The sequence below is a fragment of the Loxodonta africana genome, chromosome 21, assembly GCF_030014295.1.
Source record: "Loxodonta africana isolate mLoxAfr1 chromosome 21, mLoxAfr1.hap2, whole genome shotgun sequence".
Lineage (NCBI taxonomy): Eukaryota > Metazoa > Chordata > Mammalia > Proboscidea > Elephantidae > Loxodonta > Loxodonta africana.
The window spans coordinates 77,544,286-77,571,787 of record NC_087362.1 but is presented as its reverse complement, the minus strand read 5'-3'; the positions used below and the strand labels follow the sequence as shown (position 1 = coordinate 77,571,787).

The following is a 27,502-nucleotide window of genomic DNA, read 5'->3' as shown; positions in this document are numbered from 1 at the left end:
CTTAGGGGACCATTAGCTATCCCCCAGAGTCTCCAACAGCCCCTCCAAAGGCATTCCACACCCTCTTCACCCCAGTTGTAATAATAGTAAATTTCACACTGTTAGTCCATGATTTTCTCAGTCTTCTGTAAAGTATGAAAAGACCAACTTTGGAAAACTTTCCACCTTTTTTCGAGGTCCGGAACATGCAATCTTGGTAAAAACAGCTTGATGGCTATGAAAGCATAGCCTCCTGACAACAAGATTCCAGCAAGGTTGGTATCCCGAAGCTCCCTTTATAGAGATCGGATGCTCCCACTTTCAGGTGCCACCGAATCACTGGGGATTTTAAAAACGCAGATTGAGATTCAGCAGGACTAGGGTGAGGCCTGAGAGTCTGCACTTCTACCAAGCTCAGCTGCTGGTCCAAGGACCACGCTCTGGGTACAGGAATGCAGACACTTGAGAGCTGCCCGGGCCTGGGACTTTGGGGATCCCAAGATCAGCCCCTGCCTCCATCAAACACTCTCCGGTTCACTCCTGGCTTCCCCTGAAGGTCTGCCCCTTGCCCCATTTTCTCTTTGGCCCTTGTTGACTCTCAGCCCAAATGTCACCCTCTCCCTCAGCCAGACTTGATGAACTTCCCTGTGGTGTTTAATGACAAATCGGTAGATGGACAGGCTGATAAGGCACCCAGATCCTGGGATCTTCCCTCTTCCCTTTCTCACAGGGAACAAAGCCCTGAGTTCCCCATCAGCCCATGTTTGTTTTCTGTTCCAGGCCTGTTCACAGTTACTCACAGGGATGGTGTCAGAGGGCTCTTCTGAATCATCCCCTCACCCGTCACCTGCTTGCCTATTCATTTGTCTGCTCTTTTCCTTCCAGATCTCCACGTGGGTGTGGGGCCTGCTGGCCATGTCTGAGCCAGGGCGTCTCCCTGTTGTGATCACTGGGGCCAGGGTGGGTGGTGGTGCTGTGGAATCGGAATCTGGCAAAGGTCTTCATCAGAGCAGGTGGCAGAGGGATTTCAGCTTTGCCCAGCAGCCTCCACATTCCCTTGTGACACTCCCTCTTCCTGGGGTGCTGCTCCACACTGTCAGACATGGGGGCTGCCTGCTCGTCTTACTAGGGGAGTGTTCCCAGCCCTCCCACCAACCCAGGCTGGAGCAAGTAAGGGGGCCTGCTGGGCCAGATGTACAGATTTTGGATGATCAGGGAGTAGAAGAGGCTTGCTGGTCTCAGTCTCAAGTCCTTTGGGCTTGTCTTTTGTTTTCTAAAGCTGGAGAGGGCTGCTGTGGGTGGCAGAGGGTGGACAGCTGCCCTGCCCAGCTTTGCCACACCCCTGGTAGGCGCCCGCCTCTCTAAGCACCCACTTCCTCTCTGGTCAGTTAAGGAAGCACACTCTTGCAGCAGGCTATTCCTTGAGGACCCAAACAGCAAGATACTGAAGAGGAGAATAGGCTTTGCAGACCCTCACGTCCTGCAAAGTGATGATTGGGGGAGACCCCTGTGTATAATAACCAGTACCCCCATGTTCCAAACATTGTACTAAGTGCCTTACATTAATCATTTTGTATTTATTGAGCACCTCCTATGTGCGAGGCCCAATTCTTGGCACGAGTGATACAGCAATGAGCAAAACAGCCCTCATGACACATACATCGCTCTGTGTGTGTGTGTGCACACATCAATTAGTTAAGTAATCAACTTTGTAATATGCTACCAAAAACCCATTGCCATCGAGTCAATTCTGACCCATAGTGACCCTATAGGACAGAGTAGAACTGCCCCATAGTGTTTCCAAGGAGCAGCTGGTGGATTCGAGCTGCTGACCTTTTGGTTGGCGGCCAAGCTCTTAACCACTTTGACACCAGGGGTAAGTGTTATAAAGGAGAATGAAGGAAATGGAGCCTCTGGGTGATGCAATCAGTTAAGTGCTCGACTACTAGCCAAAAGGTTGGCAACTCGAACCCACCTAGAGGTGCCTCGGAAGACAGGCCTGGTGACCTTCCCCCCAGAGCAGCTCCACTCTGTACACATGAGGTGGCTGTGAGTCCAAACTGACCCAATGGCAACAACAACAACAAGCACTAGATAGGATGGAGGTGTGTGCTGTTTTAGCTGGGGTGTCAGGTAGGTCCTCTCTGAGGGGGGTTATTTGAGCAGGCTTGAATGGAGTGCTGGAAGGAGCAACGAGATGGTCTGGGGTAGGAGGGCAGCAAGCGGAGATGTCCTGGGGCAGAAGGAGCCTGCTGGGCTGCCCCTTCCCCTTTTCCCATAGAAGAAGGTGCGCTCAGAGAGGCTAAGGAACACTCCCAAGTACACACTGAGTGATTGATGGAACCAGCTCTTAAACCCAAGTGTTCCTGGTTCTAACTTTTGTGCCCTTAATTCCTGCTTCCTGAATCGAGGTGGCTAATTAGGCACCCGGTCAGCACGAGGCACAATCGCTGGTGCTCTCCTAGAGGGGACTGTGCATTCGTGATCCCACTCCCTGGTCAGCAGCCCCAAGTGGGGTCCCTGCTAGAGAAGGGCCAGGCCAGGCACACCAATATGGCGGAGCTGGTTGCACTCAACGCAGCAGAGCCCAGGCACAAAGCCCTACCCACTCCCCCTGCAGCCTGCTGCTCCTCCCTCCCGGGCAGCAAATTAGGGCCTCGGAATGTGTGCCCGGGCCTGCCTTTGACATCAGCGGGGCCCACCTGAGCTTCACCTTCAGGATTCTGATAATCAGCTCTCTCTCTCCTCCCGACTTTCCCCAAGATCCGTATGGAAATAAGTGCGTGTCTGCCAGGGATCAAATGCTTTTGGAGACAAAAGTCGGTACTGAGGATGTTACAGGGAGCTGTCATCTCTGCACGATGCTCGTCCACAAAGCTCTCGGCCCCTCTTCTGGGCTGACACAGTTTCAGCCTGAAAGGTTCCAGCAGGCTGACTTGGTTTTAAGCAAAAGCACATCCTATTATTTTTTTGAGAAATGAAGTGTAAAATTAACACTTATTATTCCTTTGCACAGGAAGAAAGAGGGAGAGGGACTCTGGGATTTTCATGCTCACTGCATTGTTTGTTTGGCAGTTTGTGTTTTTATTTATTTCAGTTTTTTTAAATCATAATAAATCAATAGATTTCCCCGTGCCAGCCCGGACTTATGGGGACTGAGAGGCAAGATCTGGCGCAGTGAGCGTCTCCATGTCTGCGTTTCCCTTACAAATGAGCGAGGCTGCATAACTCACGTGAGTTACAGGGTCTCTCTTTACGGACGTCCATCATGTTCTGTATAAAAAGAGCAGAAAGGAGGTGACGGGACTGTGCGTCTTCACTCACAAAGCCTCCAGCCCCCAAGCCAGGGTCTCCCAGACAGCTTTGTCATTCTGCTCCAAGGTGTCGGCCCAGCGCCCTATGACCTTATGTAATTCAGGAAAGTTATTCTCGGAGGGTGCTGCTGTCTGTGGACCCACGTCTCGGGATGGAACAAGAGGTTGTCAGCGCCAGCGGGGCGAGGGATGGTGGTGGTGGATTCTATCAGTATCCGTGGGCACGCTCGGAGTGGGTCACAGGCCCACCAGGGCATGTTTGTTGCACTAACTAGGGCAGTCCCGCCCCACTGCCAGCCCTCCCCCTCCTGCCTGGATGGTTTTATAGGCGTAGGTGCACATAATGGATGCCCAGGGGAGCCCTGGGGAGCCCCTCCAGTAGAGAAGGCCTCCTCATTCCGAAAGGTGATTTGCAAATCAAAAGGCCTGGCCTAGAGGCGGGGGTTGGGGGTGGGGATGAGGGGTGATGGGGTTGGGGAGCAAGTCCCATATCTGCGGGAACCCCCTAGGCATTATTATTTTTACCCCACTTTTACTTTTGGCCTCTTTTATTCTTCTCACCTTCTCACAGGCCTGACTCATTGGGGGAGAGGAAAGGGACTGGTGACACGGAGCTGTCTGTGGGGCTTGATCTAATTATCCCGGAACCTTAAATTGACACTGGTTTGGGGCTGTGCTGGGGTTCAAAGCAGCCATTCAGGCCCAGGAACCGGCTTGCAGCTGCCGGGCTGACTGGCTGTGCGCGTATTTATGAACGTGGGCGCTGGGTGTAGCTGCGTCTAGAGATCAGGGGGGACTGGCTGATGAATTGCTCGGCTCTCGGAGAATGGAAAGTGACTGTCAGGCGTGATTTCTCTGATTTATAAGTTGCAGGCACCTTCTTTGTCCTCTAGGTGTTTGTGTATCAGCTGGACACGTCTCCGTTCATAGCCAAGTGGTTGAAGGCCCCGCCCAGTGGAGAGCAGTCCTGAGAGGCAGCCCTGGGCTTCTCTCCTCCTGAGCCCCTTCTGTGGGCCCAGGCCAGGAAGGTGCTTTGGAGGCTGTACAAGGAGAAGGCATCCTCTGTGCCCAAGGCTCTGTTGCCAGGGTCAGAAACACGCACGGGTTGTGGTTAATAAGTCCCTCATGAGCCAGGCTGTTGTGTGGAAGGAGGGATCAGGGGAGGCTGCCTGGAGGTGGTGTGCAGGCAGAATATACAGGCACACACTCTGCTCAGAACACCACCTGACCATGTGACCTCAGCAAGCAGTCTGACTTCTCTGAACCCATTTCTGTTTCTGATAAATGCAGTTTACCAGCAAACAAAGTTGGTACTTAGGTTCAAACATGAAAGGAGCCCTACTGGTGCAAGCTGATGTCAGCTGCTAACCAAAAGGCTAGGGGTTCAAACCCACCCAGGGGCTTTGCAGGAGTGAGACTTGGCAATCTGCTCCCGTAAAGATTACAGCCAAGAAAACCCTTTGGGGAGTTCTGCTCTGTCGTATGGGGTCACTATGAGTGGGAATCCACTCTGCGGCACCTAGCAACAACAGTGGTGGCATATTGTCACACACCATTATAACGTATCTGCTGTTCATTTCCACACCCTCTGCCTCATTAGTGGCCAGGGGTGTCCACATCCTAGCAGGGAGGTGAGGTCACGTGGAATGGCAGTGTCTCACTCTTTCCCTCATTCACTGACCCGTCCTCTGTGCAGTCGCTGAGAAGTGTTATTTGCGGCGTGTGTGTGTTGGGGATCTCTGGGGCAGCCCCCACGCTGCAGGCCGCCTCTAATTATGATCAGAGGCTGCCCAAGGGAAGTAGAGGACGTGCATGGGCCTGCAAGGCGAGCCTGCTGAGCCCGCTCCGCGTCCCAAAACTTGTCAATGAATTGCTTTTCTGTGAGCATAACGGAAGCCATGCTCCAGTCTCTGCCGGGTGCATGTGGCCTAGTTGTGGGGCTCCAGGGGAGTGGCGAACACCCGGTAGATTCCAGCCAGTGGGCTATGTGGGGCAGACCCACCTGCATGCGCACGTGTGTGTGCTTCTGCGGTGTGGTGCCCGGGAGTGTGGGGATGGCTGGGCTCAGGGAGTGCCTGCTGTCCCTGCCAGCCTCTGCCAGGGCCTGGGGACCCAGGGACTTGCCAGGAGCCTCAGCCCATCTGTGTTCATGTCTTGCCACCGGCAGAGCCCCTCTGCTACCTAATTCTCGCCTTTGAGGGCGAATCTGAGCACCTGGTGCCTTTCGTGAGGCTAGTTCCCTGGAGGAGCCAAGGGGGAGTTCGTGTCCTTGGCTGCCCCAGATAACACTCCAGCCAGTACTGACGTGACCAGCAGCAAACACTTATTGAGCACTTGCTGCGTGCCAGAGGCTGTTCCAAACCCCTTTTGCGTTTATTAACTTGCTTAATGCTCACATCAGCTATTGGAGGAAGGCTGGGTGCTTTAGAAAGGAGAAAACGGAGGCACAGAGAGGTTGCATAACTTGCCTGATGTCCACCGTGCATGGCAGAGCTGGGATCCCAGCCCCTGGTGATGTGCTTGTTGAGCTGGGTGATTCCCTACCACCATGCTGACCACTGGGCTGCATGACTACAGGTGCTGCCCCACCATCCTCCCGCCCCAGAGATGGGGACACAGGCTGTCCTCGTAGTGAAGAATGAGCCCAGGGCACTCAGTGACAGGGGTCCAGATTTGAACCTGGGTGGGCTTGATGCCAGCGAAAGCACCACACCGGGCTCCACCGTGCTGACCCTGGTGTGGGGTTCTGTTCCCGGGTGCCTTTGAGGGAAGGTTTGGGGTCCCAGGACCTCCCAGGTGGGAAGACAGAGTGCTGTTTTGATCAGGAAGCAGAAGAGGGAGAATTTGCAAGCGTCCATAATCCGCTGGGCAGGCCATCTGTCTCAGAAAGAAAGGAGCGCGTTACTGCACTGCTGTGATATCTTCCAGTGGCTGCCCGTCACGCCTGGAATAAAATGCTGGGGTGGTCCTGTGGCCAGCAAGGCCTTTCTCTTGGTGCACCGGGCCCCTATCTGACCCCGTCTCCGCCCCTCTGGGAGCAGGCATCTGGGGTCCTGGTGCTGCTTCCAGCAAGCCCAGCACAGGTCCACCTCTTCCCAGAGTACTCGCCCCAGGTACTCACATGCCCCCCGACCTTGTGTTGATGGCTGGTATTTATTTCTGTCTTCCCCACCACTAGCATGTGGACAAGGACGTTATCTATTTAGCTTCCGCAGAATCCCTAGCTCCTAGCAAATCTCCTGGCACGTGTTGTCCTTAGCTGCCAGGACTCACACACCACGTGAGTGATGGACCTTGCCCATGATGGCTTGCAGATTGGACCGTTGTGATCCATAGGGTTTTTGATAGTTGATTTTCAGAAGTAGATAGCCAAGACTTTCTTCCTAGTCCATCGTAGTCTGGAAGCTCTGCTGAAACCTGTTCAGCCTCACAGCAACACATAATCTCCGCCAACAGAGGGCTGGTTGCTATGCTTCAGGTGCATTTTCTAGGAATAGACTCTGGAGCTCCCTCCTGGAAGGCGAGAATTCCACGCAGAATCACCAAAGCCCTCTACGTTAGAGGTAGTGGGCTGGTATTCACTGTGAATAATAAATGCTGAATGGGTTTTTAAAAGCCCTCACCCCCTCCCACAGTGACGTCATCTGGGAATCTGGCTGTGTAACATGGCTTGCACACGTTGTTGTAGGAGAGACAGCACCAAATGGTACCTTCAAGAGCCGGTCTTTGGGGTGGTCCCCTGGGGTCTGTAAGCCTCCAGGGGCTGGGCCTTGGTACTCACAGCCCACACCAGCCCTGGTCATGGAGATCAGGGAGAGGCTGGCCCTGGGGTCTACTGGGGCCTGGTGGACTGCTGCCAGAGGGTGCGGGGTGCCCGGTCACTGACTGGTTGTGGGTTTCCGTTGCAGAGGAAGGCATCAACCACGAGTGTAAGCTGTGCAACCAGACATTTGACTCCCCAGCCAAGCTCCTCTGCCACCTCATCGAGCACAGCTTTGAGGGGATGGGTGGTACCTTCAAATGCCCTGTGTGCTTCACAGGTGAGTGCCCGGCCTGTGTGCTTCACAGGTGAGTGCCCGGCCTGTGTGCGTCACAGGTGAGTGCCCGGCCTGTGTGCGTCGCAGGTGAGTGCCCGGCCTGTGTGCGTCGCAGGTGAGTCCCAGGCCTGTGTGCGTCACAGGTGAGTCCCCGGCCTGTGTGTGTCACAGGTGAGTCCCAGGCCTGTGTGCGTCACAGGTGAGTCCCCGGCCTGTGCCCAGTAGGGGAGTGTGAAGGCAGAGGGACAGATGGAGGGACCCAGCCCTTTAATTCCTCGACCCCTCCCCTTCGTGGGCCCGTCGTGACCCAGGATCCATGGGGTGCCCCATGGGCTCAACAGGCCCATCACCTGCCACCCTTCATACACAGCTGACCCCGGGGCCTCATTTCAGCACTCCCTGGACTCTCCTGGGAGTCGGTGGGGGGCACCTATCCTTGGCCCTCCTCTCACCCCTGCACGGGATGGCTGGAAGTCCTTCCTCTAGTCCAGCCTAGAGCCCTCTCCCCTTTATGTAGCCAGCTGGGAGCTCTGAGCTGGGAGCTCTGTCCAGCCCCTGCACATGCCTCCGGGTCCCCTCCTCATTCCTGGCCCGGGCACGGTTACCCAGCTCCCTGTTCTCATGCTCCGTGCCTGCCTGCTCCAGGCTGAAGGAGGCAAGGCCAGCTCTGCCAGCCAAGTCCCCAGCCCCAGCCTCCAGGCTGGCTGCCAGCCCAAGCAAGCGGCTGTCCCAGCCCAAGGCGAGTCTCAGGGGCTCTGCGCCCTCCTCCTGCTGCCCAGATGGCAGCCGGTGTGTGTGGGGGAGCCTGGCCTTCCTCTGCCTCCCCCGACATCTGCCGTCTGCTGCAGTGGGAAGCCCACCCTGGGGAGGATGCCTGACGGGAGGGGATCTCTGAAGTGCTCACCTCCCAGATGCACAGCTGCTTCAGGACCACCTCCTGTGTGCACCCAGGGCTTGGGCCCTTATGGCTTCTGCCACTGTGAAGCTGAGACCTGCTCCGTGCAGTGCTGAAGGAGGGGGCTCTGCTATGTGGAACCTTCACACACACCTCTGGGGCTCCCCCAGAGTCCTGGGATCCCCTCCCGCCAGGGTGCCTCTTCCCCCCTACATCAGGAGCCCTTGCCCATCTGTGAGCATCACGCCCTGTGAGCTGGGTGGGGGTGGCACAGAGGAGCCCCAGCTGTCAGGTCTGCTGGTCCAGGATGGGGCCCCTATGTGGGACCCGAGGATGCTGACAGCAACCTCGACAACAAGAATAGTAATTGTGTGTACTGAGCACCTTCGTGCACCAGACACTGTGCTGAGCTTATCTAATTCAAATCTCGGTTCTGCCGTCTGCTAGTGGTGGAAGCTTGGATGAGTCATTTAACATTCTGGTGCCTCAGCTTTCCCTTCTGTAAAATGGGACAGCCACAGTGCCTGCCTTGCAGACCTATGCTGTGTTCAAGGAGCCTACAGTGGAAAGTATCTGGCAAATGACAATGGTGATTACGATGCTGGCAGCTAATATTCATTAGCCCCTGGGTAGTGCAAACGGTTAGTGTGCTCAGCTGCTAATGGAAAGGTTGGTGGTTCAAGTCCAACCAGAGGTGCCTCAGAAGAAAACCTGGTGATTACCTTCCAAAGAATCAGCCATTGAAAACCCCACGGAGCACAGTTCTACTCTGACACACCTGGTGTCGCTATGAGTCAGAGCTGACGGCAACTGGACCGATTTAGCATTCATTAGGTTAATTAAGGAGCCCTGGTGGGGCAGGAGTTAAGAGCTCGGCTGCTAACTGAAAAGTCGGTGGTCCCACCAGCCACTCCATGGGAGCACCATGTGGCAGTCTGCTCCTGTAAAGATTACAGCGTTGGAAACCTTATGGGGCAGTTCTACTCTGTCCTATAGGGTCGCTAGGAGTTGGAATCGTCTCGACGGCAACGGGTTTGGTTTTTGGAGGTTGATTATGTACCAGACCATCTTTTAAGCACTTTACAGGGATTAACCCATTTGATCCTCCATCCATCTAGCAAAGTATGTACTTTAATGATCCCCATTTTTCAGATGAGAAAACTGAAGCACAGAGAGGTTAAGCGACTTGCCCAGTGCTGCACAGCACTAAGGGGCAGAGCCGGGTGTATGTGGCTCCAGAGCCCCCTCTAGTAGGTCAGTGTTTGCTGGCTGCACCCTGTGGGGTGGGCTGATGGCCGTGTGTGTGCGAGTAGCTCAGTGTTTGCTGGTTGCACCCCGTGCTGCGGGCTGACGGCTATATGTGTGTCCAGTCTTTGTCCAGGCCAACAAGCTGCAGCAGCACATCTTTGCTGTGCACGGGCAGGAGGATAAGATCTACGACTGCTCGCAATGCCCGCAGAAGTTCTTCTTCCAGACGGAGCTGCAGGTGAGCGCCTCGTCCGCCCCACCCCTCCTGTGCTTGGGCTCCTGTTGCATTGAGGGCGTTTCAAGGTTAAGCCTCCATGGGGGCCTTGGCCGTGGCACCATCCCCGCCTGGAAAAGCAATAGCCAGTGGGCCTTGTGCATGTGGCCCCAGAGCCGGGCCCTCCTGGGTGGCTGGCACAGGAGGTCGGCCTCCTGGCATCTGCTGGCTGAGATTCTCGGGAGTGCCGGGCTGTTGCAGGCCGGATCCTGGGCAGCAGTCAGAGGTGTCATGTGAGGTGACTCCGTGACAGGTCCCTTCCTCCTGAGAATTCTGTTCCCCATCTATGCTGCAAGATGAGCTTTGGTTCTGTGGCAGGTGGCCCATGTGGCTTGTGGCTGGGTCCTGGGACTATGTGGGGCCAGAAGCTGGGTCTGGGGCCTCAGAACCTCCAGCTCTGCCAGGAATGCCAGAAAAGTGAGGACTAATGGATGTATGGTTGGCCCCAACTTGGAGGAAGGGGTACCTGGTCACATGTCCTAAGACAGATGGCACTCAAGTGGGGCACTGGGAACATGGCCTTGAGCAGCTTCCTCAGATCCTTCTCAGGGTCCAGAGTAGCCAGGAGGACCCTGGGGAAGCTGCAAGTTGGTCGTCCTTAGGCCCGGGGGCCCGTTTTCATCTGTTATGGTTTTCTGAGGACCAGGAGCTGTCCCCAGGTGTCCCTGCCTCCTCACCCACTGGATTTGGCAAGAAATTCTTGTAACGGACACAGAAAAATTACACGCAGGTTAGACGTGGACGGTAGCATCTCGCACACAAGGGAAAATTCTGCACACGTAGCGTCTACCACACATGCATACACACAGGAAGATAATTTACAGAGTGACATGACATATGCAGCAAAATACCAAACCCAAAAAGGAGCACCGCACACATATCCACAGAGATACCACATGTCGTAAGTTTGACCCAAGAGGGTCTGTGGGTTTCACTGATGGTTTGTCAGGTGTAGAACCAGAAAGTTAGACTCACACAGGAAGGCCAGAAAACAAATAGAATTTAGCGCTTGTGCGTCCCAGAGAAGGAACCCCAGCACCCTGGACACAGGGCCACAGGGGGTTGCACCCAGAACGAGCCAACAACAAACTGGAACTGGACTAACCTATGGCAAGCAGGGTGGTGGGGTTAGCTAGGTTTTGCTTGAAGTCTCTTTGGTCAGGTTAAAGTTTCCAGTGAGTAAGAGCAGGAGGCGGGAGAAATTTGAATCATGGAACGTGGCCAGGAGGGGCCACCAGTAACTGTGGCTGCAAAGCACTGTGTTACACGATAGAACCAGGGTTTCTATCATGGGAAACCATATGGGGCATGGCAGGGAGGGGTAGTTAAACCACAACTCTTGAGAGACGGTGTGGCAAGATACGACCCACCATGTCAGAAACTGGGTGAAAGGGCAACTAAACCCAACCCCCTGCCATGGAGCCGATTCTGACTCACAGGGACCCCATAGGACAGAGCAGAACTGCCCCATAGCGTTTCCAAGGCTGTTACCTTTACGGAAGCAGACTGCCACATCTTTCTCCCGTGGAGCGGCTGGTGGGTTTTAACTGCCGACCTTTTGATTAGCAGCCGAGCACTTTAGCCACTGTGCCACCAGGGCTCCTTATGAAAGGGTAACTAGAAGGAATTAATGGGTGCTGAGGCAGCAAACTATGTAGGCCACAAATCAGCCTTATGACACACATACACACAGATAGACACACATACACAAAGATAAACAAAAAAAAAAACACCAAACCCAGCGCCGTCGAGTCAATTCCGACTCCTAGCAACCCTATAGGACAGAGTAGAATTGCCCCACAGAGTTTCCAAGGGGCGCCTGGCAGATTCGAACTGCCAACCCTTTGGTTAGCAGCCGTAGCACTTAACCACTGCGCCACCAGGGTTTCCGCAGATAGACGTGCTGAAATGCGACGTACTGAGAACACCACCACCATTTAGGGTACGGGTTAGGTTTTGCTGCAATAACAAGCATCCTCTAGATCGCTGCGTCTCAAAACAACAAAGATTTATTTGTTCTTGTGTCATGTAACCAGGTGGGTGTGGGGGACCTCTGCTCCTGACAGTCACTTAGTCGCCTGGGCTAATGGAGGGTCCATCTCAATCCACATTTCCATGGTCACTGAGGCTGAGGGAAGAGGGATGGGGTGTATCTACCAGCTCTTACAGCCTCCATGTGGAAATGCCACACCCTCTTCCTGTCAAGTTTTATGGGCCAGAGCACATGGCTGTGCCTGCTTTCAAAGGAAGATAATCCTACCAGTGCCTGGAAGGAAAGGAGGCATTTGTCAGTAGCCCTAACAACCACCACACACCATAGGCCCACACACCCAGAAATACCCACCCCCAAAATCCCACCCCTCATAGCATGGAGGTGTTTTACTTGACTCGCTGTGCTGAAATGAGTTCCTTTATGTGGCCTTTTGCCCTGGTTCTTTGGAAAAACAGCTTGAGAGATTTTTATCCCCCAAGCCCTGAGGAATTATCTTTGCCCTAGTTTTCTACCCCAGAGGGTCTGTTACTTTTGCCAGGTTGATTGACATTTCCTGGATAAGCAGTAAACAACTTGTGTTACAATACTTTTTGTCTGGTCCTGGGCTGCAGCCTGCTCTGTGATTGGTGTGCACCTCACAGGGCTTGGTAGATATACTACGCAAATGAAGTGACTATGGACTTTGTGAATGAGGTGACTATAGCCTACTATGCAAATGAAGTGCCTGTGGATTACTGAGAGGGAATTGGTCAGTTTGTGGTCCCTGCTAGGAGGGCCATGCCTTGAAATTGACAAAGAGTTTGTGTATTTAAACAGCCAGCCCCACAGAGGTTTTTCAGACAGAAAGAAGCAGGAAGACAAGCAGAAGGAAGAAAGAAGAGAAAGGAAAGAAGCAGAGAGAGAGAGAGAGGAGGCAAGAAGCCTTCTAAAGAACTATAACACGGGTCAACGGCTGTAACCCTGAAGACAGTGGGAGACCCAGAAGGGGCCCAGTGGCAGAGCCAGTCGCAACAGATGGCACAGCCAAAAAGAGCCTGTCCTGACATGGCTGAGAGGAGGCCTGTCTTCAGGGGGCCGAGTGGGGACCTGCATGTCAGAGAGAAGGGCCTACTTGTTTGCATAGCTCAGAGGAGCTGAGAGAGCTGTCCTGCACTGAAGAAGGAGGACTCTGCCTGCGTGCTTCTTGATCCCGAGCTGTAGCCTGTTCCTTAATAAACCACTTGACTGCAGGTATGGTCTGTGAGTTTACTGTGGCCATGGCAGTAGATTATTGAACCCAGAAGAGAAGTAGAGAGTGCCGTGGGAGGACGGCTGGTGTCAGAATTGGTGAAATGGTTAGAGAGAGGAGGGATGACTGACCTCGGCCTCATGGGGATCAGCTTTGGGCTGATCCTGTTCATTATCTCCCTGAAGTTGGTGGGGGGTTCTGATGCTACACTCACCAGTCCCCCACCCCACCCTGGAGTAACGTGTCTGAGGCCAGGGCAGCCAGGCAGAATCACAACGCCATCTGACAGTGGTGATGACATTGGTGCCACTCTTCTGAGGTCGAGGAGCACAACCTGTGACGTGACAGGGTGGACTCACACCTCACATGCTGCTCCTGCCACACCGCCAGGCCTGGGCCAGCCCATCTGCACAGCTGATGGCAGCTGTTGCCCAGAGGAGATGAGAACAGGCCCAGGGGTACAGAGGGTGGATTCCCTCCCCATCAGCTAGACAGGGCTCTGACCCAACGGCAGGCCCTGTGCCGGGGCTGGGCAGGCAAAGCTTACTCAGACCTGGCCTCTCACCTGGAAGGCACCCAGTGGTCCTTGGAAAGCCTGTTTCTTTTCACCTTTTGGGCAGCTGCTCCAAGTTCCCATAAGCTTTTGGCTTTATGAGTTGCTCACGAGGCCTTCATCCCATTGTCACAATGTGGGATGGAGTTTTACAGACCCAGGCCCACTTCTGTGTCCACAAGGACACCAAGTGAGAGAAGCTGGGCCCTGTGATCCTGGCCCACAGCCGACTCCCCATGGATCCACACGCTGAGCACACACCTCTGTGCTGAGGACATGAGAGGGGACAGCTAGCTCCCCTCTTATTGGACCAAAGAGGACCAACACCAGGCGCCTGGCCCCTATGCCCTCCACCCTGCTGTACTCCTTCCCCTTCCCAGATGCAGCCTGTGGGGCCCACCTTTCCCTACCGGCCTTACCTGCTCTGCCCAGCTACAGCTGACTTTTTATAGCGCAACTCTCCAGGCCTCCTTTAAACCCATAAAGAAAACCAAACCGAACCAAACCAAACCAAACCAAACCAAACCAAACAAAAATGGTTCCTGTCAAGTTGACTCCAACTCCTGGCGACCCCATGGAACTGTGCTCCAGAGGGTTTTCAGAGGCTGATTTTTTCAGAAGTGGATCAATAGAGCTTTCTTTCAAGGCTCGGAAACGACCAAACTTTTAGTTAGCAGTCGAGTGCTTAACCATTTGCGCCACCCAGGAGCTCCTATTTAAACCTATTAGCCCGTATAAGCTATGGTTTACTTAAACTTGGGACTTGCTCAGCCCCTATCTGATCCCCCTACATTGTCCTCGAAGCCAAGAGAGGGGTGGATATCTCCTCTTTGCTGGTGTTAAGATTTTTCCCAGGGAAGTTTCCCAGTCCTGCCTTTGGAGCTTCATGGACTTTGGTGTGCAGTAGGCCTGCCTCAGCCAAGCAGCAGCCATGGGAGCTGGGACGTGGTGCTCACTTCAGCTCCGCCCACCTAAGGCTGCCTGCAGATGGTTCCAGAGCCCAGATCAGTTCATTTGAGGTGGTGGTTTCCTGGGTGACCCCGTTGACCTTTAAGTCAGATCCTTAAATGCCGAGAACCTTGCTAAATTATAGCCTTAATGAGCCACTATTTTCTGCAATTAATGGTTTTAATTACAGACCATTTAAATGTGGAAGTGCTGTAGTAATGCCAAATCTATGCAAATAACGGCTTTCGTTAAGTAACATGAGTAGCAATTTTCTGGTCTTTTGAAAGGAGGTTTTTTTAGGCATTAAAGCATTCAGTCATTATCCTGAAGCTGGGTCTGGGAGGCCTGCTTGGGTCAAAAAGGCAAGTGTGATGTTTACCTGGGATGACATGGGCGTTTGGGTAGGGCACTGGAGGCAGGACCTTGCCAGAGTTCCTGCCCTTGCTGACTCTTGACTGGCCCTCATCGCCATATGTCACATGAGGTCATATAAAGAGACCCAAGGAAGCTGGTGTTTGTGGGCACAAGCGACTCTGAGCTTAGAAGGTCTTGAGAAGCTGCAAGGCTTAGGCTTGCTCACGCTGTAGGATCAGGAATTCCTGCTGTGGAGGTACAGGTGTAGGACCATTTGTAACAGAGTGACTAGGAGCATGAGAGGGAGCCAGGCTTTGCTGTCTATCTGCTCAAAGCATAGATGAAGGGGCTACTATGTGCCAGGCACCATTCCAGGGACTGAGAAGACAATGGTGAGCAAGGTGGAGACACACCCATGGGACCTGCATTCTAGAGGGGCTAATGGACACTTGCCAGTAGTGGTCAATGATGTGAAGCAAATAAACCCAGATAATGGGCTCGAGTGGGCACTCCTTGGTGAGTGGTCAGAGGGCCTCTCTGAGGAGGTGGCATTTGAGCCGCAAGGTAAAGGGGGCCACTTACAGAAAGTGTCAGGAGGGAATCATGAGAGAAAAGGCCCTGCGGCCGGCACAAGGTAGGTGTATTGCTGGAACACCGGAGGCAAAGCAGAGCTGAAGCACAGTGCCTGCAGTGGAGGTAGACGGAGCCCAAGTCTCGGCAGGATCTGTAGGGCAGTGAAGGAGTTTGGACTTCGTTCCCGTGGTAATGAGAAATCAAGAGGGGAGATGTACTATCTGATTTACATCCTGAATCAAAATTTAAGAATTTTGGTCTTTGAAAGACACTGTTAAGAGAATGAAAAGCCACAGACTGGGAGAAAATATTTGCAAATCATGTATCTGATAAAGGACTTGTATCCAGGATTTATAAAGAACTCTTAAAACTCAATAATGAGAAAGAAAACAACCAAAAAGTGAGCAAAAGATTTGAAGACACCTCACCAAAGAAGATATACAGATGTCAACATCAATAATCCCTAAATGCAAATAGAACCACAAGGTGCTAACTCTACACCCCCATTAGCATGACTAAAACAAAACCAAAAACAAAAAACTGATATCATCAAGTGTAGTGCAGATGTGGAGTAACTGGAACTATCATGCATTGCTGGTGGAAATGCAAACGGGGTCTGTGGCCACATGGCAAATCAGCTTGTCATTTTCTTATAAACTGAGACATAAATGTAAAATATGACCCAGCAATCCCACTTCTAGGTGTTTACCCAGAAAAAGTGAAGGCTTGTGGTCATGCAATAACCCTACACGAATGATTATAGCCACTTTGTTTGTAATGGCCAATGCCTGGAAATCACCCAGGTGCCCCTCAGCCTGTGAACCGATAGGACTTGGCACATCCACATAATGGCATACTGCTCAGCAATACAGAGAACTACAGATACGGGCAACAGCACGTAGGAATCTCAAATGCCAAGTGAAAGAAGCCAGACCCAAAAGCCTCCAGACTTGTATGGATTCTACTTGCATGACATTCTGGAAAACGGCAATAATAAAGGAACAAAACACAGAAGAGTAGTTGTCACGGGGGGCTCAAGAGGCCCCACTGGGGCTGTCCAGAGCAGTGAGGCCAGGTGGGAAAGGCAGGACGGGGCCTGACCAGGGTTCCCAGTTCTCTCCTGCCACGGACCCGCTGTCCTAGCTGCACACCTGCTCCGTGGAGGGGGTGGGGTATGCAGATTTGATCTGTAGTATGAGGGAACGTTGTAAACTGCAGACTCTGCAAATGTCAGGACTTTCAGCCTTGCGTTTCCAGCCTGAGGCCTCAGCAAAAGGCCTGGGGTCCTGTCGGCCCCTTGCCAGGGCTAAGCCAATGGGGGGCAGCCCAGCTGTCTCTGCAGCCCTGTGGGTACTTCTGTGTCCACAGACGCTGGGCACGGATGGCACCTCCCTCTCTCCTTCCCAAGAGCCTCACTGCATCCCGTTCTTCTCCATCACCGAAGCCCTTTGTGGACTCAGGGAGCATGCTGAGTACCAGCCATGGGGCTGGGCTTTGACACAGTGGACAAGCCACCCCACCCACCAAGAGTTTACCCCTCCTTCCCTGGCACAACAGGAGACCCAGGGGAGGCTGGATGGAAATCAGACAAGAAATAGTCACAACAGCCCCACCCTGGGTACTAGTGTGGGCCAGGCTCTGTTCTAAGTGCTTTGCATGGATGGTCTTCCACACAACCCGTGAAGCAGTTACTTCTGTCCCTATTTACAGATATGGAAACTGAGGTTTTGAGAGACTGTGTGGTTTGCCCAGGGTTGCTAGCAGGTTGCAGACCCAGAGGTTAAGCCAAATTCTCTTCACCACCAAGGCAAACAGAAACCCTCCAAAGTTTAAGTAAATTGCCATTTATATGAGCTAATAGATTTAAATGAGGCCTGCAGTGCAGAACTATAAAAAGCCCTCGTTGTCAGGGGACCCAGAAACTATTTTAGTAGTTGGGCCAAGCAGGTAGCACAAGTCGCAGTAACAAGGGATACAGAAAAATCTGGTGAGCCCAGGTGGAGAGGCCCCAGGCCTGTTCTGCTGGGAGGTAGGTCCATGTGAGGTGCTGGCTGGGCTGGGAGCTGCTGGCCAGGGGCCTCGCTGCACACCTTTCTGCTCACGGTGAGCAAGGCGTGCCAGAGGCCTAAGGTGTGCCAGGTATGGCACGTCTCCTGGGTGACACTTGAAGGGGGGGCGGGGTGACACTGAGCAGTTCCTATTAACACAGCTCAGCCTAACGTCCCCCCCAAGCACAGTAGATACAGAAGCAGGGGGGGTGTGGTGCAGAAGGAGGCACAAGTCCAAGGGGGCGCCAGATGAGGCGTGGAATGACATTCTGAGGCACAACAATTATGAGAGGTGCCCGAATGAGGCAGCCAGACAAGAGGGAGGAAGACATTTCAGCTGACGGTCGCCGCTATCAACGTCTGTTCATCTTGAATTTGGGGGCGGGGGGGTCAGCTTACAGATTGCCCCTGGGCAGTTGTTACCCTCGCTAGGTCCCTGCAGGGGCACAAAGTGCTTGCCGTAGGCGCCATATTTCGTAGACAGGCCTCTGGCTGGCCCAGACTGGGCTTGGGGTGGGAGGATCAGCTCCAATCCTGGAGACGGCAACTTCACAAGACCTGCTATGGCTCACCAAGCTCCTTGAGGGGGTCAGGCCAGCCCCATGAGGAGCAGTAGCTGGATCTGTTCCACTCCTGGAATCTACACTCCCTCATTGACAAAGCCAGGGGCTGCAGGAAGCATTTCTCTGAGCTGGGCCTGCAGTGGGGAAGCGGCCAGCCTGGTGTTGAATGGGCACATTTAAAGGATTAGCTCATGCTGTTTGCTCGTGTGTGCCTAATCATGCCACTTCCAGCTAAATGATCACAATTGATTAAAAGCAGAGTTAGGTGTTCTAACAAGCAATCTGGAGCCCTTCCAGTGGGGTGGGCCGGGCCCTGCCAGGCTGAAACCTGGGACCTGGCCAGGGGAGGCCTCTGTGAGCCTTCGGTGTGCTCTGAGCTGCAGTCAGTCAGGACCCTTCTTCCCCAGCCCAGAGGACGCTGGGTTTGGTCCTCCCGGAATTCCGTGCTTCATTTAGCGCACCTTTACTGAGCACCTGCTATATGCCAGGCACACGGTGGAGCCAAGGACACAGCTGTAGACAAGGAGACAAAGCCCCTGTTCCCACAGAGCTCACCTTCCTAGAGGCCCCATGATCAACCAGTAAATACGCCAACTGGGTGATGTCAGATTGTGAAACAACAGTGACAGAGAGTGGTGGGCGGGTGACTGGGTGTGTGACGGGGAGGGGCGGGGTGGGAGAATGTTGTTACTGTTAGCTGCTCATGGTGACCCCATGCACAATGGAACAAAGTGCTGCCCCTTCCTGCATCATCCCCGCGATCGATTGCGGATTAGAATGTGGTGATCCATAGAGTTTTCACTGGTTGATTTCTGGAAATAGATCACCAGGCCTTTCTTCCTACTCGGTCTTAGTCTAGAAACTCCACTGTAACCTATTCAACAGCACAGCACCACGTAAGCCTGCACTGGTAGGCGGGTGCTGGCTGCGCCTGCGTGCGTTGGCTGGGAATTGGTGAACCCAGGTCCACCCCACGACAGGCGAGTGTTCTACCATGGAGCCACCACTGTCTGCCTAGGAGAATGCCAGGGATGAAAAATCAGCTGCGTGGTCGGGGATGCTTCTCTGAGGAAGCAGTGTTTCAACTGAGTCCTGAAGGTTGAGAAGGAGTCAGCTGGGGGAGGGTTGGGGAATCTTCCAGGAAAATGAACAACGAGTGCACAGACTCTGAGATAAGGTGTTCAAGAAACAGAAAAGGGGCAGTGGGGCCGGAGAGTTGAGCGAGAGGGCTGCAGCTGCCTGTTGTTCGTTCTTCTGGGCTGATCTTGTCTCGCCTGCTCAGTGAACTGGGTGCTTCCTGGAGGGGCTCACTCGTGCTGATCCTTCTGGTCAAACGCACTTCCCATCTTCTCATCCTTCAGGGCCCAGCTCAAATGGCCCTTTCTCTAAGAAGCCTTCCCTGATTTCCCTCCTTTGGCTTCTCCAGCCCTTTGGCTTCCACCTCCTGATTCCATTACCCAATATGGATCATAAGTAGCTACGTTTGTACCTGACTTCCCAGGCAAATGTGAGTTTTTTCTCACATGTGTTTGTTCATTCATTCATTCACTGCCATATTTTTTTTAAGCTTCTAGAAAGTAGAAAAAATAAATAAGGAGAGACAAAGCAAATAAAAAAAAAAGGAAAGGAGAAAAAGGAGGGTTACAACCTGCAGATGCAGGGAGCCCATTGTTAACATCCCTGGTCCTTATAAGAACAGGTACCTGAGGAGCGATTTCCTTGCCTCTTTGCGCAGCTGCTGTCAGATCCAGCCAGATAATTAAAACTAATAATAATTAAAAATTAAAAGTGCTCTAGGCACATGTGTAGCATTTGACTCTGGCTGAGCTTTCTGTGAGGACAGCGTCCTCCTCCTTCCTGCTTTGAGCAGCCCGTTCTCCCCACTCCCTCTGCAGCAGGAAAGCAGAGCCTGCATGGCTTGGCCTGGAGGTGGGAGGCCAGAGGTGCCTGGTGACACCCCACAGGGGCCCCAGGAAATGAGAGTCTGTTGCTTGCCCTGGTGTCAGCCATCCGTGAGGCCAGGGCTGGGGGCTTGGCTGACAGCTGACCTCCTTGGTTGTCCTGCTTCTGTTACAGACCTTTGTACCTCTGGCCTCAGCTTCTTCATCTGTAAAATGGGTTAGACCTACCGCCACAGGTGCCGTAAAGTGAAGAGTTGACTTGTGCAAAGCTCTTAGACAGAACTTAGAATGTAAGGACCCCCGAAGATGATTATGGAACATCTCAGGGTGTGATCTCTTTGTGTTTCCCACCTTCCCACTAGGGCAGAGAATCAGAACCTAGCACAGGCCCAGATTTACGAAACGTGGCAGCATCACCAGTGCCTTCCTTGTGGGATGTTGTGGGGAGACAGTGCCTGATCAGGATCTGGGGGTATCACCACCATCATGACCAGTATCTGGGGCCAGGCCCTTTGGTTCACGCAGCACTGATTTACCCATTTACTCAGTGGTGAGTGGGGGTGTTACAGCTAGCCTGACCAGCGTAATCTCCCTGAGACCTCACAAGGAGCCCATGGGTAAGGCATCTCAGGGTGTCCACACTACAGGTGGGTAAATCCAGGTTCCGCCATGAAGGAACTCCTGTGTTCACATGGCTGCTGGAGTGGTAGAGCTGTGGACCTAGGTGTCTGATGCGACTGTGGTCTTAGACCTTAGCAGAGGCAGTGGGTGAGGGGCTGACTTTCAAAGCCTTTCAAAGCCCGAGGGTAGGTAGGGAGGGGGTGTAGGTAGGCAGAGGGTGTAGGTGGGCAGGCCTTCCTTCCAGGGATGGGGCAGGAGTTCCCGAGATGACTCAGGCAGCCCGGGGTGAGTGCTGGCTCCCCGTGGTCCCCACAGCTGAGAGGACTAAAGGACATGCATCCAGAAAGGGGGTGGTGTCAGGGTAGAAGCCTGTGCCTGGCTGTGCTCAGCGCCCGCCAGTCCCTGGGGGTCTGCCCACCTACAGGATGAAGTGTGTAGAAGCCCAGGTGAGGGCTGGGGGGTCTTCCCCAAAGGCCCAGCTCTGGGCAGAGATGGCACTTGGAATCGGCCTCAGGCTGCCCATCTGCCCATCGGAGCCTGTCATTCATGCCCTAGGGCAGGGGGCCGACCAACTTTAGAGGGGCAGCATGCCACAGTGACAGATGGGCATGGGGGAGCCACAGGAGCTGCCAGGAGCCTCGAGCTGTGTCCATTGTCTGTGCTGTGAGTCCAGCCCCTGGCCAGCACCGTCTCAGCTGGGACCGAATACCAATAACTGTGGGCACCGTGTTGGCTCAGCACTCACAGAGGTACAGATCCTTCCCCACTGCATTGCTTGACCTGAAAACTACCTTTTTGTGGCATAGAGGCACCCAATGCCCAGAAAAGACTCGGGGCACTGTTGCCAGAGCATGTGAACCTCAGAGCTGCCACTTGCCGGCAGTGTGACCTTGGGCATGTGACCTCCCCTCTCTGAGACGCACATCCCCACCTGGACAATGGGCTAGCCATGTCTCTCTTGGAGGGTTCTCGTGTGGATACAATATAATGCTTGGGCAACATCAAGCACAGTGCCCAGCCCCCCTGGAGGGCCTATTGACTGGGGTGGCGTCATGGGAGGTAGAACTGCTGTCCAATTTCACAGATGGGAGAAACAGGCTCAGAGACGTTAAGCCACTTGCTTGATGTCACACAGCTAGTAAGTGGCAGAGCAGAACCTGCAACCTAGTGCTAAAAGGCAAGGAGCAGGTAGAAAATAATAGTAACACCAAACAGCAGCCAGACAGTACATGAAGCCATTTATAGTAACTCTCCTAGTTTGTCCCTGGAATAGTTCTGTGATGCTAATGCAATTATTTTTCCCATTTTATGGAGGGACAGGTTTGAGTCATGCAGCTAAGCAGTGGCAGAGATGGGATTTGAACCCAGGTGTCTGGCTCCAGAGCCTAAGAATTTAACCACTGCCCCAACCCTGAGGCAGGATTTTTCTGTCGTTGCGCCTTATTGATGTTAAAAACAAGGCCTGATTTGTCTCTTCATGTACAGCAACCTGTGTTCCCAACTTGTCGGGAGCGGGGCTGGATGCTGGGGTCTGGCATGGCTGGGGTGGCTGGCCCCCACCGGCTGAGAGATGAGAACCGGGTGCTCTCGGCAGAAGGCAGGATTGCACTCTTTGGTGGAGCAGGAACAATTACTAATGACATTTAGAAAGAAATTAATGATGAGAAACACCAGTCAGCAACCGCGTGTCAGCACTCACAAGAGAGGTGGGGGTGGGCATGGAGGGGGAGGGGGAAGATGGCAGAAAATTAATTTTGCTGTGTCAATAATGAATGCAGTCCCACTCACTCTGCTTCTGACGTTTAGACAAAACCAGACACAGGCTGTCTGGGCTTGTCCAGGGCTGCAGTGAGGTTCCCGGTATAGCCTTGAGATGGCCAAGGGCAGCTGACGTCAGTCTCAGGTCTCCCCTTCGTGACACTAGGAGATGCAGTGCAGGGTGGGTGGTGGGGGACGGGAGAGGGGAGGAGGGAGTGACCTGAGAACTGGGTCATGTGGGCTCAAATCCAGGTGCCACCTCTTACCAGCTACATGACTTAGCAAGCTGCTTCGCTTTTCTGAGCCTCTGTTTCTTCATCAGTTAAATGGGGACAATTGAAGGAAGTAAAGATAATGTATGACGAAAAGGTAGCCCAGTTTCTGGCACACAGTAGGAGCTTAAAATATCCATGAACTGCCGGAAGAACAAATAAATCAGTCTTAGAGGATATACAACCAGAATGTTCCTTAGAGGTGAGGATGGAGAGACTTTGACTCACTTGCTTTGGACACGTCATCAGGAAAGACCAGTTGCTAGGCAAGGGCATCGTGTCTGGTGAAGTAGAGGGTCGGCAGAAACAAGGGGGAACAAGGAGAACACTCAGTGAGACAGACTGGCACAATAGCCACAACAGCGGACTCACAGATCCCAACAGTCACAAAGACGGCACAGGGTGGGGCCGTGTTTCATTCTGTTACACGTACGGTCGCCACTGGCCGGAGCCAACTTGACGGCAACTAACAGCAGTGAACACAGTGTCACTGATACATCCCGGCGTGCACAGCTTTCCTCCAAACACCTCTTAAATTGGAATGCGTCGCTTGTGTATTAGTTTAAGTGGCTGTGTTTTTTCATTCCTTGTGGTATGTGAAATACTGGAGCATTTTAGGATCTTTGGAGTTGGAGTCTTAGATTAGATAAAACATAGCATTGGTCAGAAGTGTGGTGGAGGGCGAGGAGGAAGCAAGATACTGATGTTTTCTGAGACGGGTGGGATTTCCAGTGGGATACGGGTACATGCCAGCCCCTTCCCACACCTTTGGGTGTTTCAGAATGATGGAGAAGGAGCCCCTTCCAACTGTGATAATATTGAATGTTTGTGTAGAGTGAAAGTTGAAAACTCACAACCTATGGTCTAGGGATTTAGAATCTTTAAATGGTTGCCTGTATCTCAAAACTGGAAACCCTGGAGGCATAGTGGTTAAGTGCTATGGCCGCTAACCAAAGGGTCGGCCGTTCGAATCTGCCAGGCACTCCTTGGAAACTCTATCAGGCAGTTCTACTCTGTCCTATAGGGTCGCTATGAGTCGGAATCGAATCGACGGCACTGGGTTTGGTTTTTGGTTTATATCTCAAAACAGGGTAATTTCCCGTCATTATAATGGCTAACATTTGTACAGTGCTTATTATGTACCAGGCATGGTTCTTAGCTCTTTATAAACATTAAGACATTCAATTCTCACAACACTTCTATTAGTAAGATGAGGAAACTGAAGCACAGACACATTAACTAACTCCCTGAGGCCACACAGCTGGTCCATGCTGGACCCAGGCCACCAAACCCAGAGTGTGTCTTATTACCACCACACTGAAAGACTGGATTTCTTGATTTGGCCACAATCAGACCTAGCAGCCCCTGGACCACAGTTCTGCATGATGACAATCAGATGCCCCCTTTAGACGTAGGGATGGGCTTTCTGGTCCAACACAGCCCCCACCACCCACCTCACCTGGTTTGTCACCCACCTTGACTCTGAGTTTGTGTCCTCTGTCACTACACTTCATAGTTTACAAATATTCTCTCCTTGGAGCCTCGATGGCCTGGGCCACTAGAAGTGCTCTATACTCTCCCCATTTTGCAGACCTGGAAACTGGGGCTGGTCAGCATTAAAGCAGAAGCCTGGCCAGGAGAAGCAGGGCCCGTAGTGGGAGTGGGAGTGCATGCCACCTGTTTTGGTCCCCCTGCTGAAATCACACATGGATGCCCAGCCCAGATGGCTGCATCCATGACCCGTGGCACCATCTTGCCTTCTCTATCCTCACTCCTGAAACTGCCACATCAAAATTTTGTGGGTTTTCCCTTTTTTTTTTTTTTTTTGAGTTGACAGTGATGGCAAAGCCTTGTGGTTCGTATTAATTATGACACTATTAAACATCTGTATAGCATTTTACATGTTTTAAAAACCTCTTTACATATGTCATCTAAGTTGAAGTTCATAACAAGGCTATGAGGTAGATATTATTGGTCCTACTTTTCAGGTGAGTAAATGGATAGTTAGAGAAGTGAATGACTTGACTACAGTCACATAGATAGTAAGTAGCTAAGGCAAGATTTGAACTCCAAAGTCACCAGCTCATCATCCCATTTACCCACTCATTTATTCACATATCATTTTCCCACCATTCATCCATCCGTCTTCTATTCACTCATCTATCACATCCATCCATCCATCCATCCGGCCAGCCGGCCGGCCAGCCAGCCATCCATCTATCCATCTATCCATCCACTCATCCACCATCCATCCATCTACTCATCCATCCATCCATCCTCCCATCCATCCACCTACTCATCCACCATCCATCCATCCATCATCTATCATCCATCCATCTGTCCGTCCGTCCGTCCATCCATCCATCCACTCATCCACCATCCATTCTCCACATACTTATCTCTCCATCCATCCATCCATCACCATCCATCCGTCTACTCATCCATCCATCCATCTACTCATCCACCTTCCATCCGTCCACTCATGCATCCACTCATCCACCATCCACCATCCATCATCCATCCATCTACTCATCCACCATCCATCCATCCACTTATCCACCATCCATTCTCCACATACTTATCTCTCCATCCATCCATCCATCCATCCATCCATCTATCCATCTGTCCATCTACTCATCCACCATCCATCCGTCTACTCATCCATCCATCATCCATCCATCTACTCAGCCACCATCCATCCATCCACTCATCCACCATCCATTCTCCACATATTCATCTCTCCATCCATCCATCCGTCTGTCCATCTACTCCTCCACCATCCATCCATCTACTCATCCATCTACTCATCCATCCATCCATCCATCCATCCATCCGTCATCCATCCATCTACTCATCCACCATCCATCCATCCACTCATCCACCATCCATTCTCCACATACTCATCTCTCCATCCATCCATCTGTCCATCCGTCCATCCATCCATCCATCCATCCATCCATCCATCCACTCATCCACCATCCGTCCATTCATCCATCTATCCATCCATCCATCCATTCTCCATATACTCATCTCTCCATCCATCCATTCATCTACCATCTGTCATCTACCCATCCATCCATCCATCCATCTACTCATCCACCATCCATCCATCCAACCATCCATTCATCTCTCCATCCATCCATCTACTCACCTACCACCCACCATCCATCCATCCACTCATCCACCATCTATTCTTCATATAATCATCTCTCCATCCGTCCGTCCGTCCATCCATCCATCCATCCATCCATCCATCCACTCATCCACCATCCATCCCTTCATCCATCTATCCATCCATCCATTCTCCATATACTCATCTCTCCATCCATCCATTCATCTACCATCCATCATCTACCCATCCATCCATCTACTCATCCATCCATCCATCCATCTACTCATCCACCATCCATCCACTCATCCACCATCCATCCATCTACTCATCCACCGTCCATCCACTCATCCATCATCCATCCATCCACTCATCCACCATCCATTCTCCATATACTCATCTCTCCATCCATCCATCCATCCATCCATCCATCCATCCATCCATCCATCTACTCATCCACCATCTATCCATCTACTCATCCATCCATCCATCCATACTTCCATCTACTCATCCACCATCCATCCATCCACTCATCTACCATCCATTCTCCGTATACTCATCTTTCCATCCAACCATCCGTCATCCATCCATCCACTCATCCGCCATCCATTCTCCATATACTCATCTCTCCATCCATCCATCCATCCATCCGTCCATCCGTCCATCCATCCATCCACTCATCCGCCATCCATTCTCCATATACTCATCTCTCCATCCACCCATCCACCATCCATCCATCCATCCATCCATCCATCCATCCATCCATCCATCCATCCTTCCATCTACTCGTCCACCATCCATCCATCCATCCACTCATCCACCATCTATTCTCCATATACTCATCTCTCCATCCATTGTACCTCTACCCCTCTACTCATCCACCATCTATTCTTCCATCCATCATCTATTCTTCCATCCATCCACCTACTCATCCATCAGTATTGAGTACTAGAGAAAGTGCCAGGAACTGTACAGTTTTCATGATCCCTTCCAACTCTACTGTTAGTTCCATCCCTTCCCTACCCCAAAATTGCACGTGTATCTACACACACACACACACACACACCCTCTGGTGAGCCAGTCGAGTGGGACAGGAGGGACAGGGTATATAAATGATTCTTGGATTGCCTCATGGAAGCCAGAGGGTCCCGCCTTGTGCTGGAAGGGAAGGCAGTGGGCAGCCCAGCCTGGTCCTGGGGGGCAGTGTGTGGGCAGTGAAGATCAGCTGAATGTATACCAGAGGACAGACAGGGCATTTCAGTTTGAGCTACAGCATCCTTCCAGCCCATCTGTTGAACCAGCTTCAGAGCAGTGGGCAGCCGTGGAGCCCTGCCTTTCTGGGTGGCGAAGATCAGCCTTTGCCCTTTGCTTTGTCCAAGCTACTTCCTCTCTGGACAGGCAAGGGTGTGCACCTAATTGTTTTCACAAGAATCTAGCAGTCATTAAATATAATCAGTCTCAGCTGCAGTTTCGATCACTGGTACGTGAACAGATTCATCACAGCAGATTAGGTCCATCTTTAGGACTTCCGCCCCTGCAGCCTGGGGGTCCGTCAGTGGGTGGACTGGGCCATGTGGGCCCCAGAAGCCACGTTTGTTGACAAGGCCACCCTCAGAACTTCTGGGGGAATAGCTTTCCATCATGAAGGTTAACTTCCCTGAAATTTGGAGGGCACAGGAAAATTTCCCTTTTAGCAGAAGTATAGAAGAAAGTAGATGTGGATATGATCAGCATTTTAAAATATCATTTATAAAATAGAAAAGCACTGGGTTAGAATAGTGACCTGAACATATGTGTTCTGTATAATTAGTGACCGCGTGGCCTAGATTTTCCA

General features: G+C 52.4%; 1 protein-coding gene across 1 annotated transcript in view; it reads left to right on the top strand.

The window, feature by feature from the left end:
- ZNF423 (zinc finger protein 423) overlaps window positions 1-27,502 on the top strand; it is a 408,064-nt gene that overhangs the window by 367,379 nt on the left and 13,183 nt on the right. The window contains exons 6-7 of the mRNA XM_064274145.1: window positions 7,202-7,333; window positions 9,596-9,711. Coding sequence (XP_064130215.1) covers window positions 7,202-7,333; window positions 9,596-9,711 — 248 coding nt within the window. The remainder of the gene's footprint in view (window positions 1-7,201; window positions 7,334-9,595; window positions 9,712-27,502) is intronic.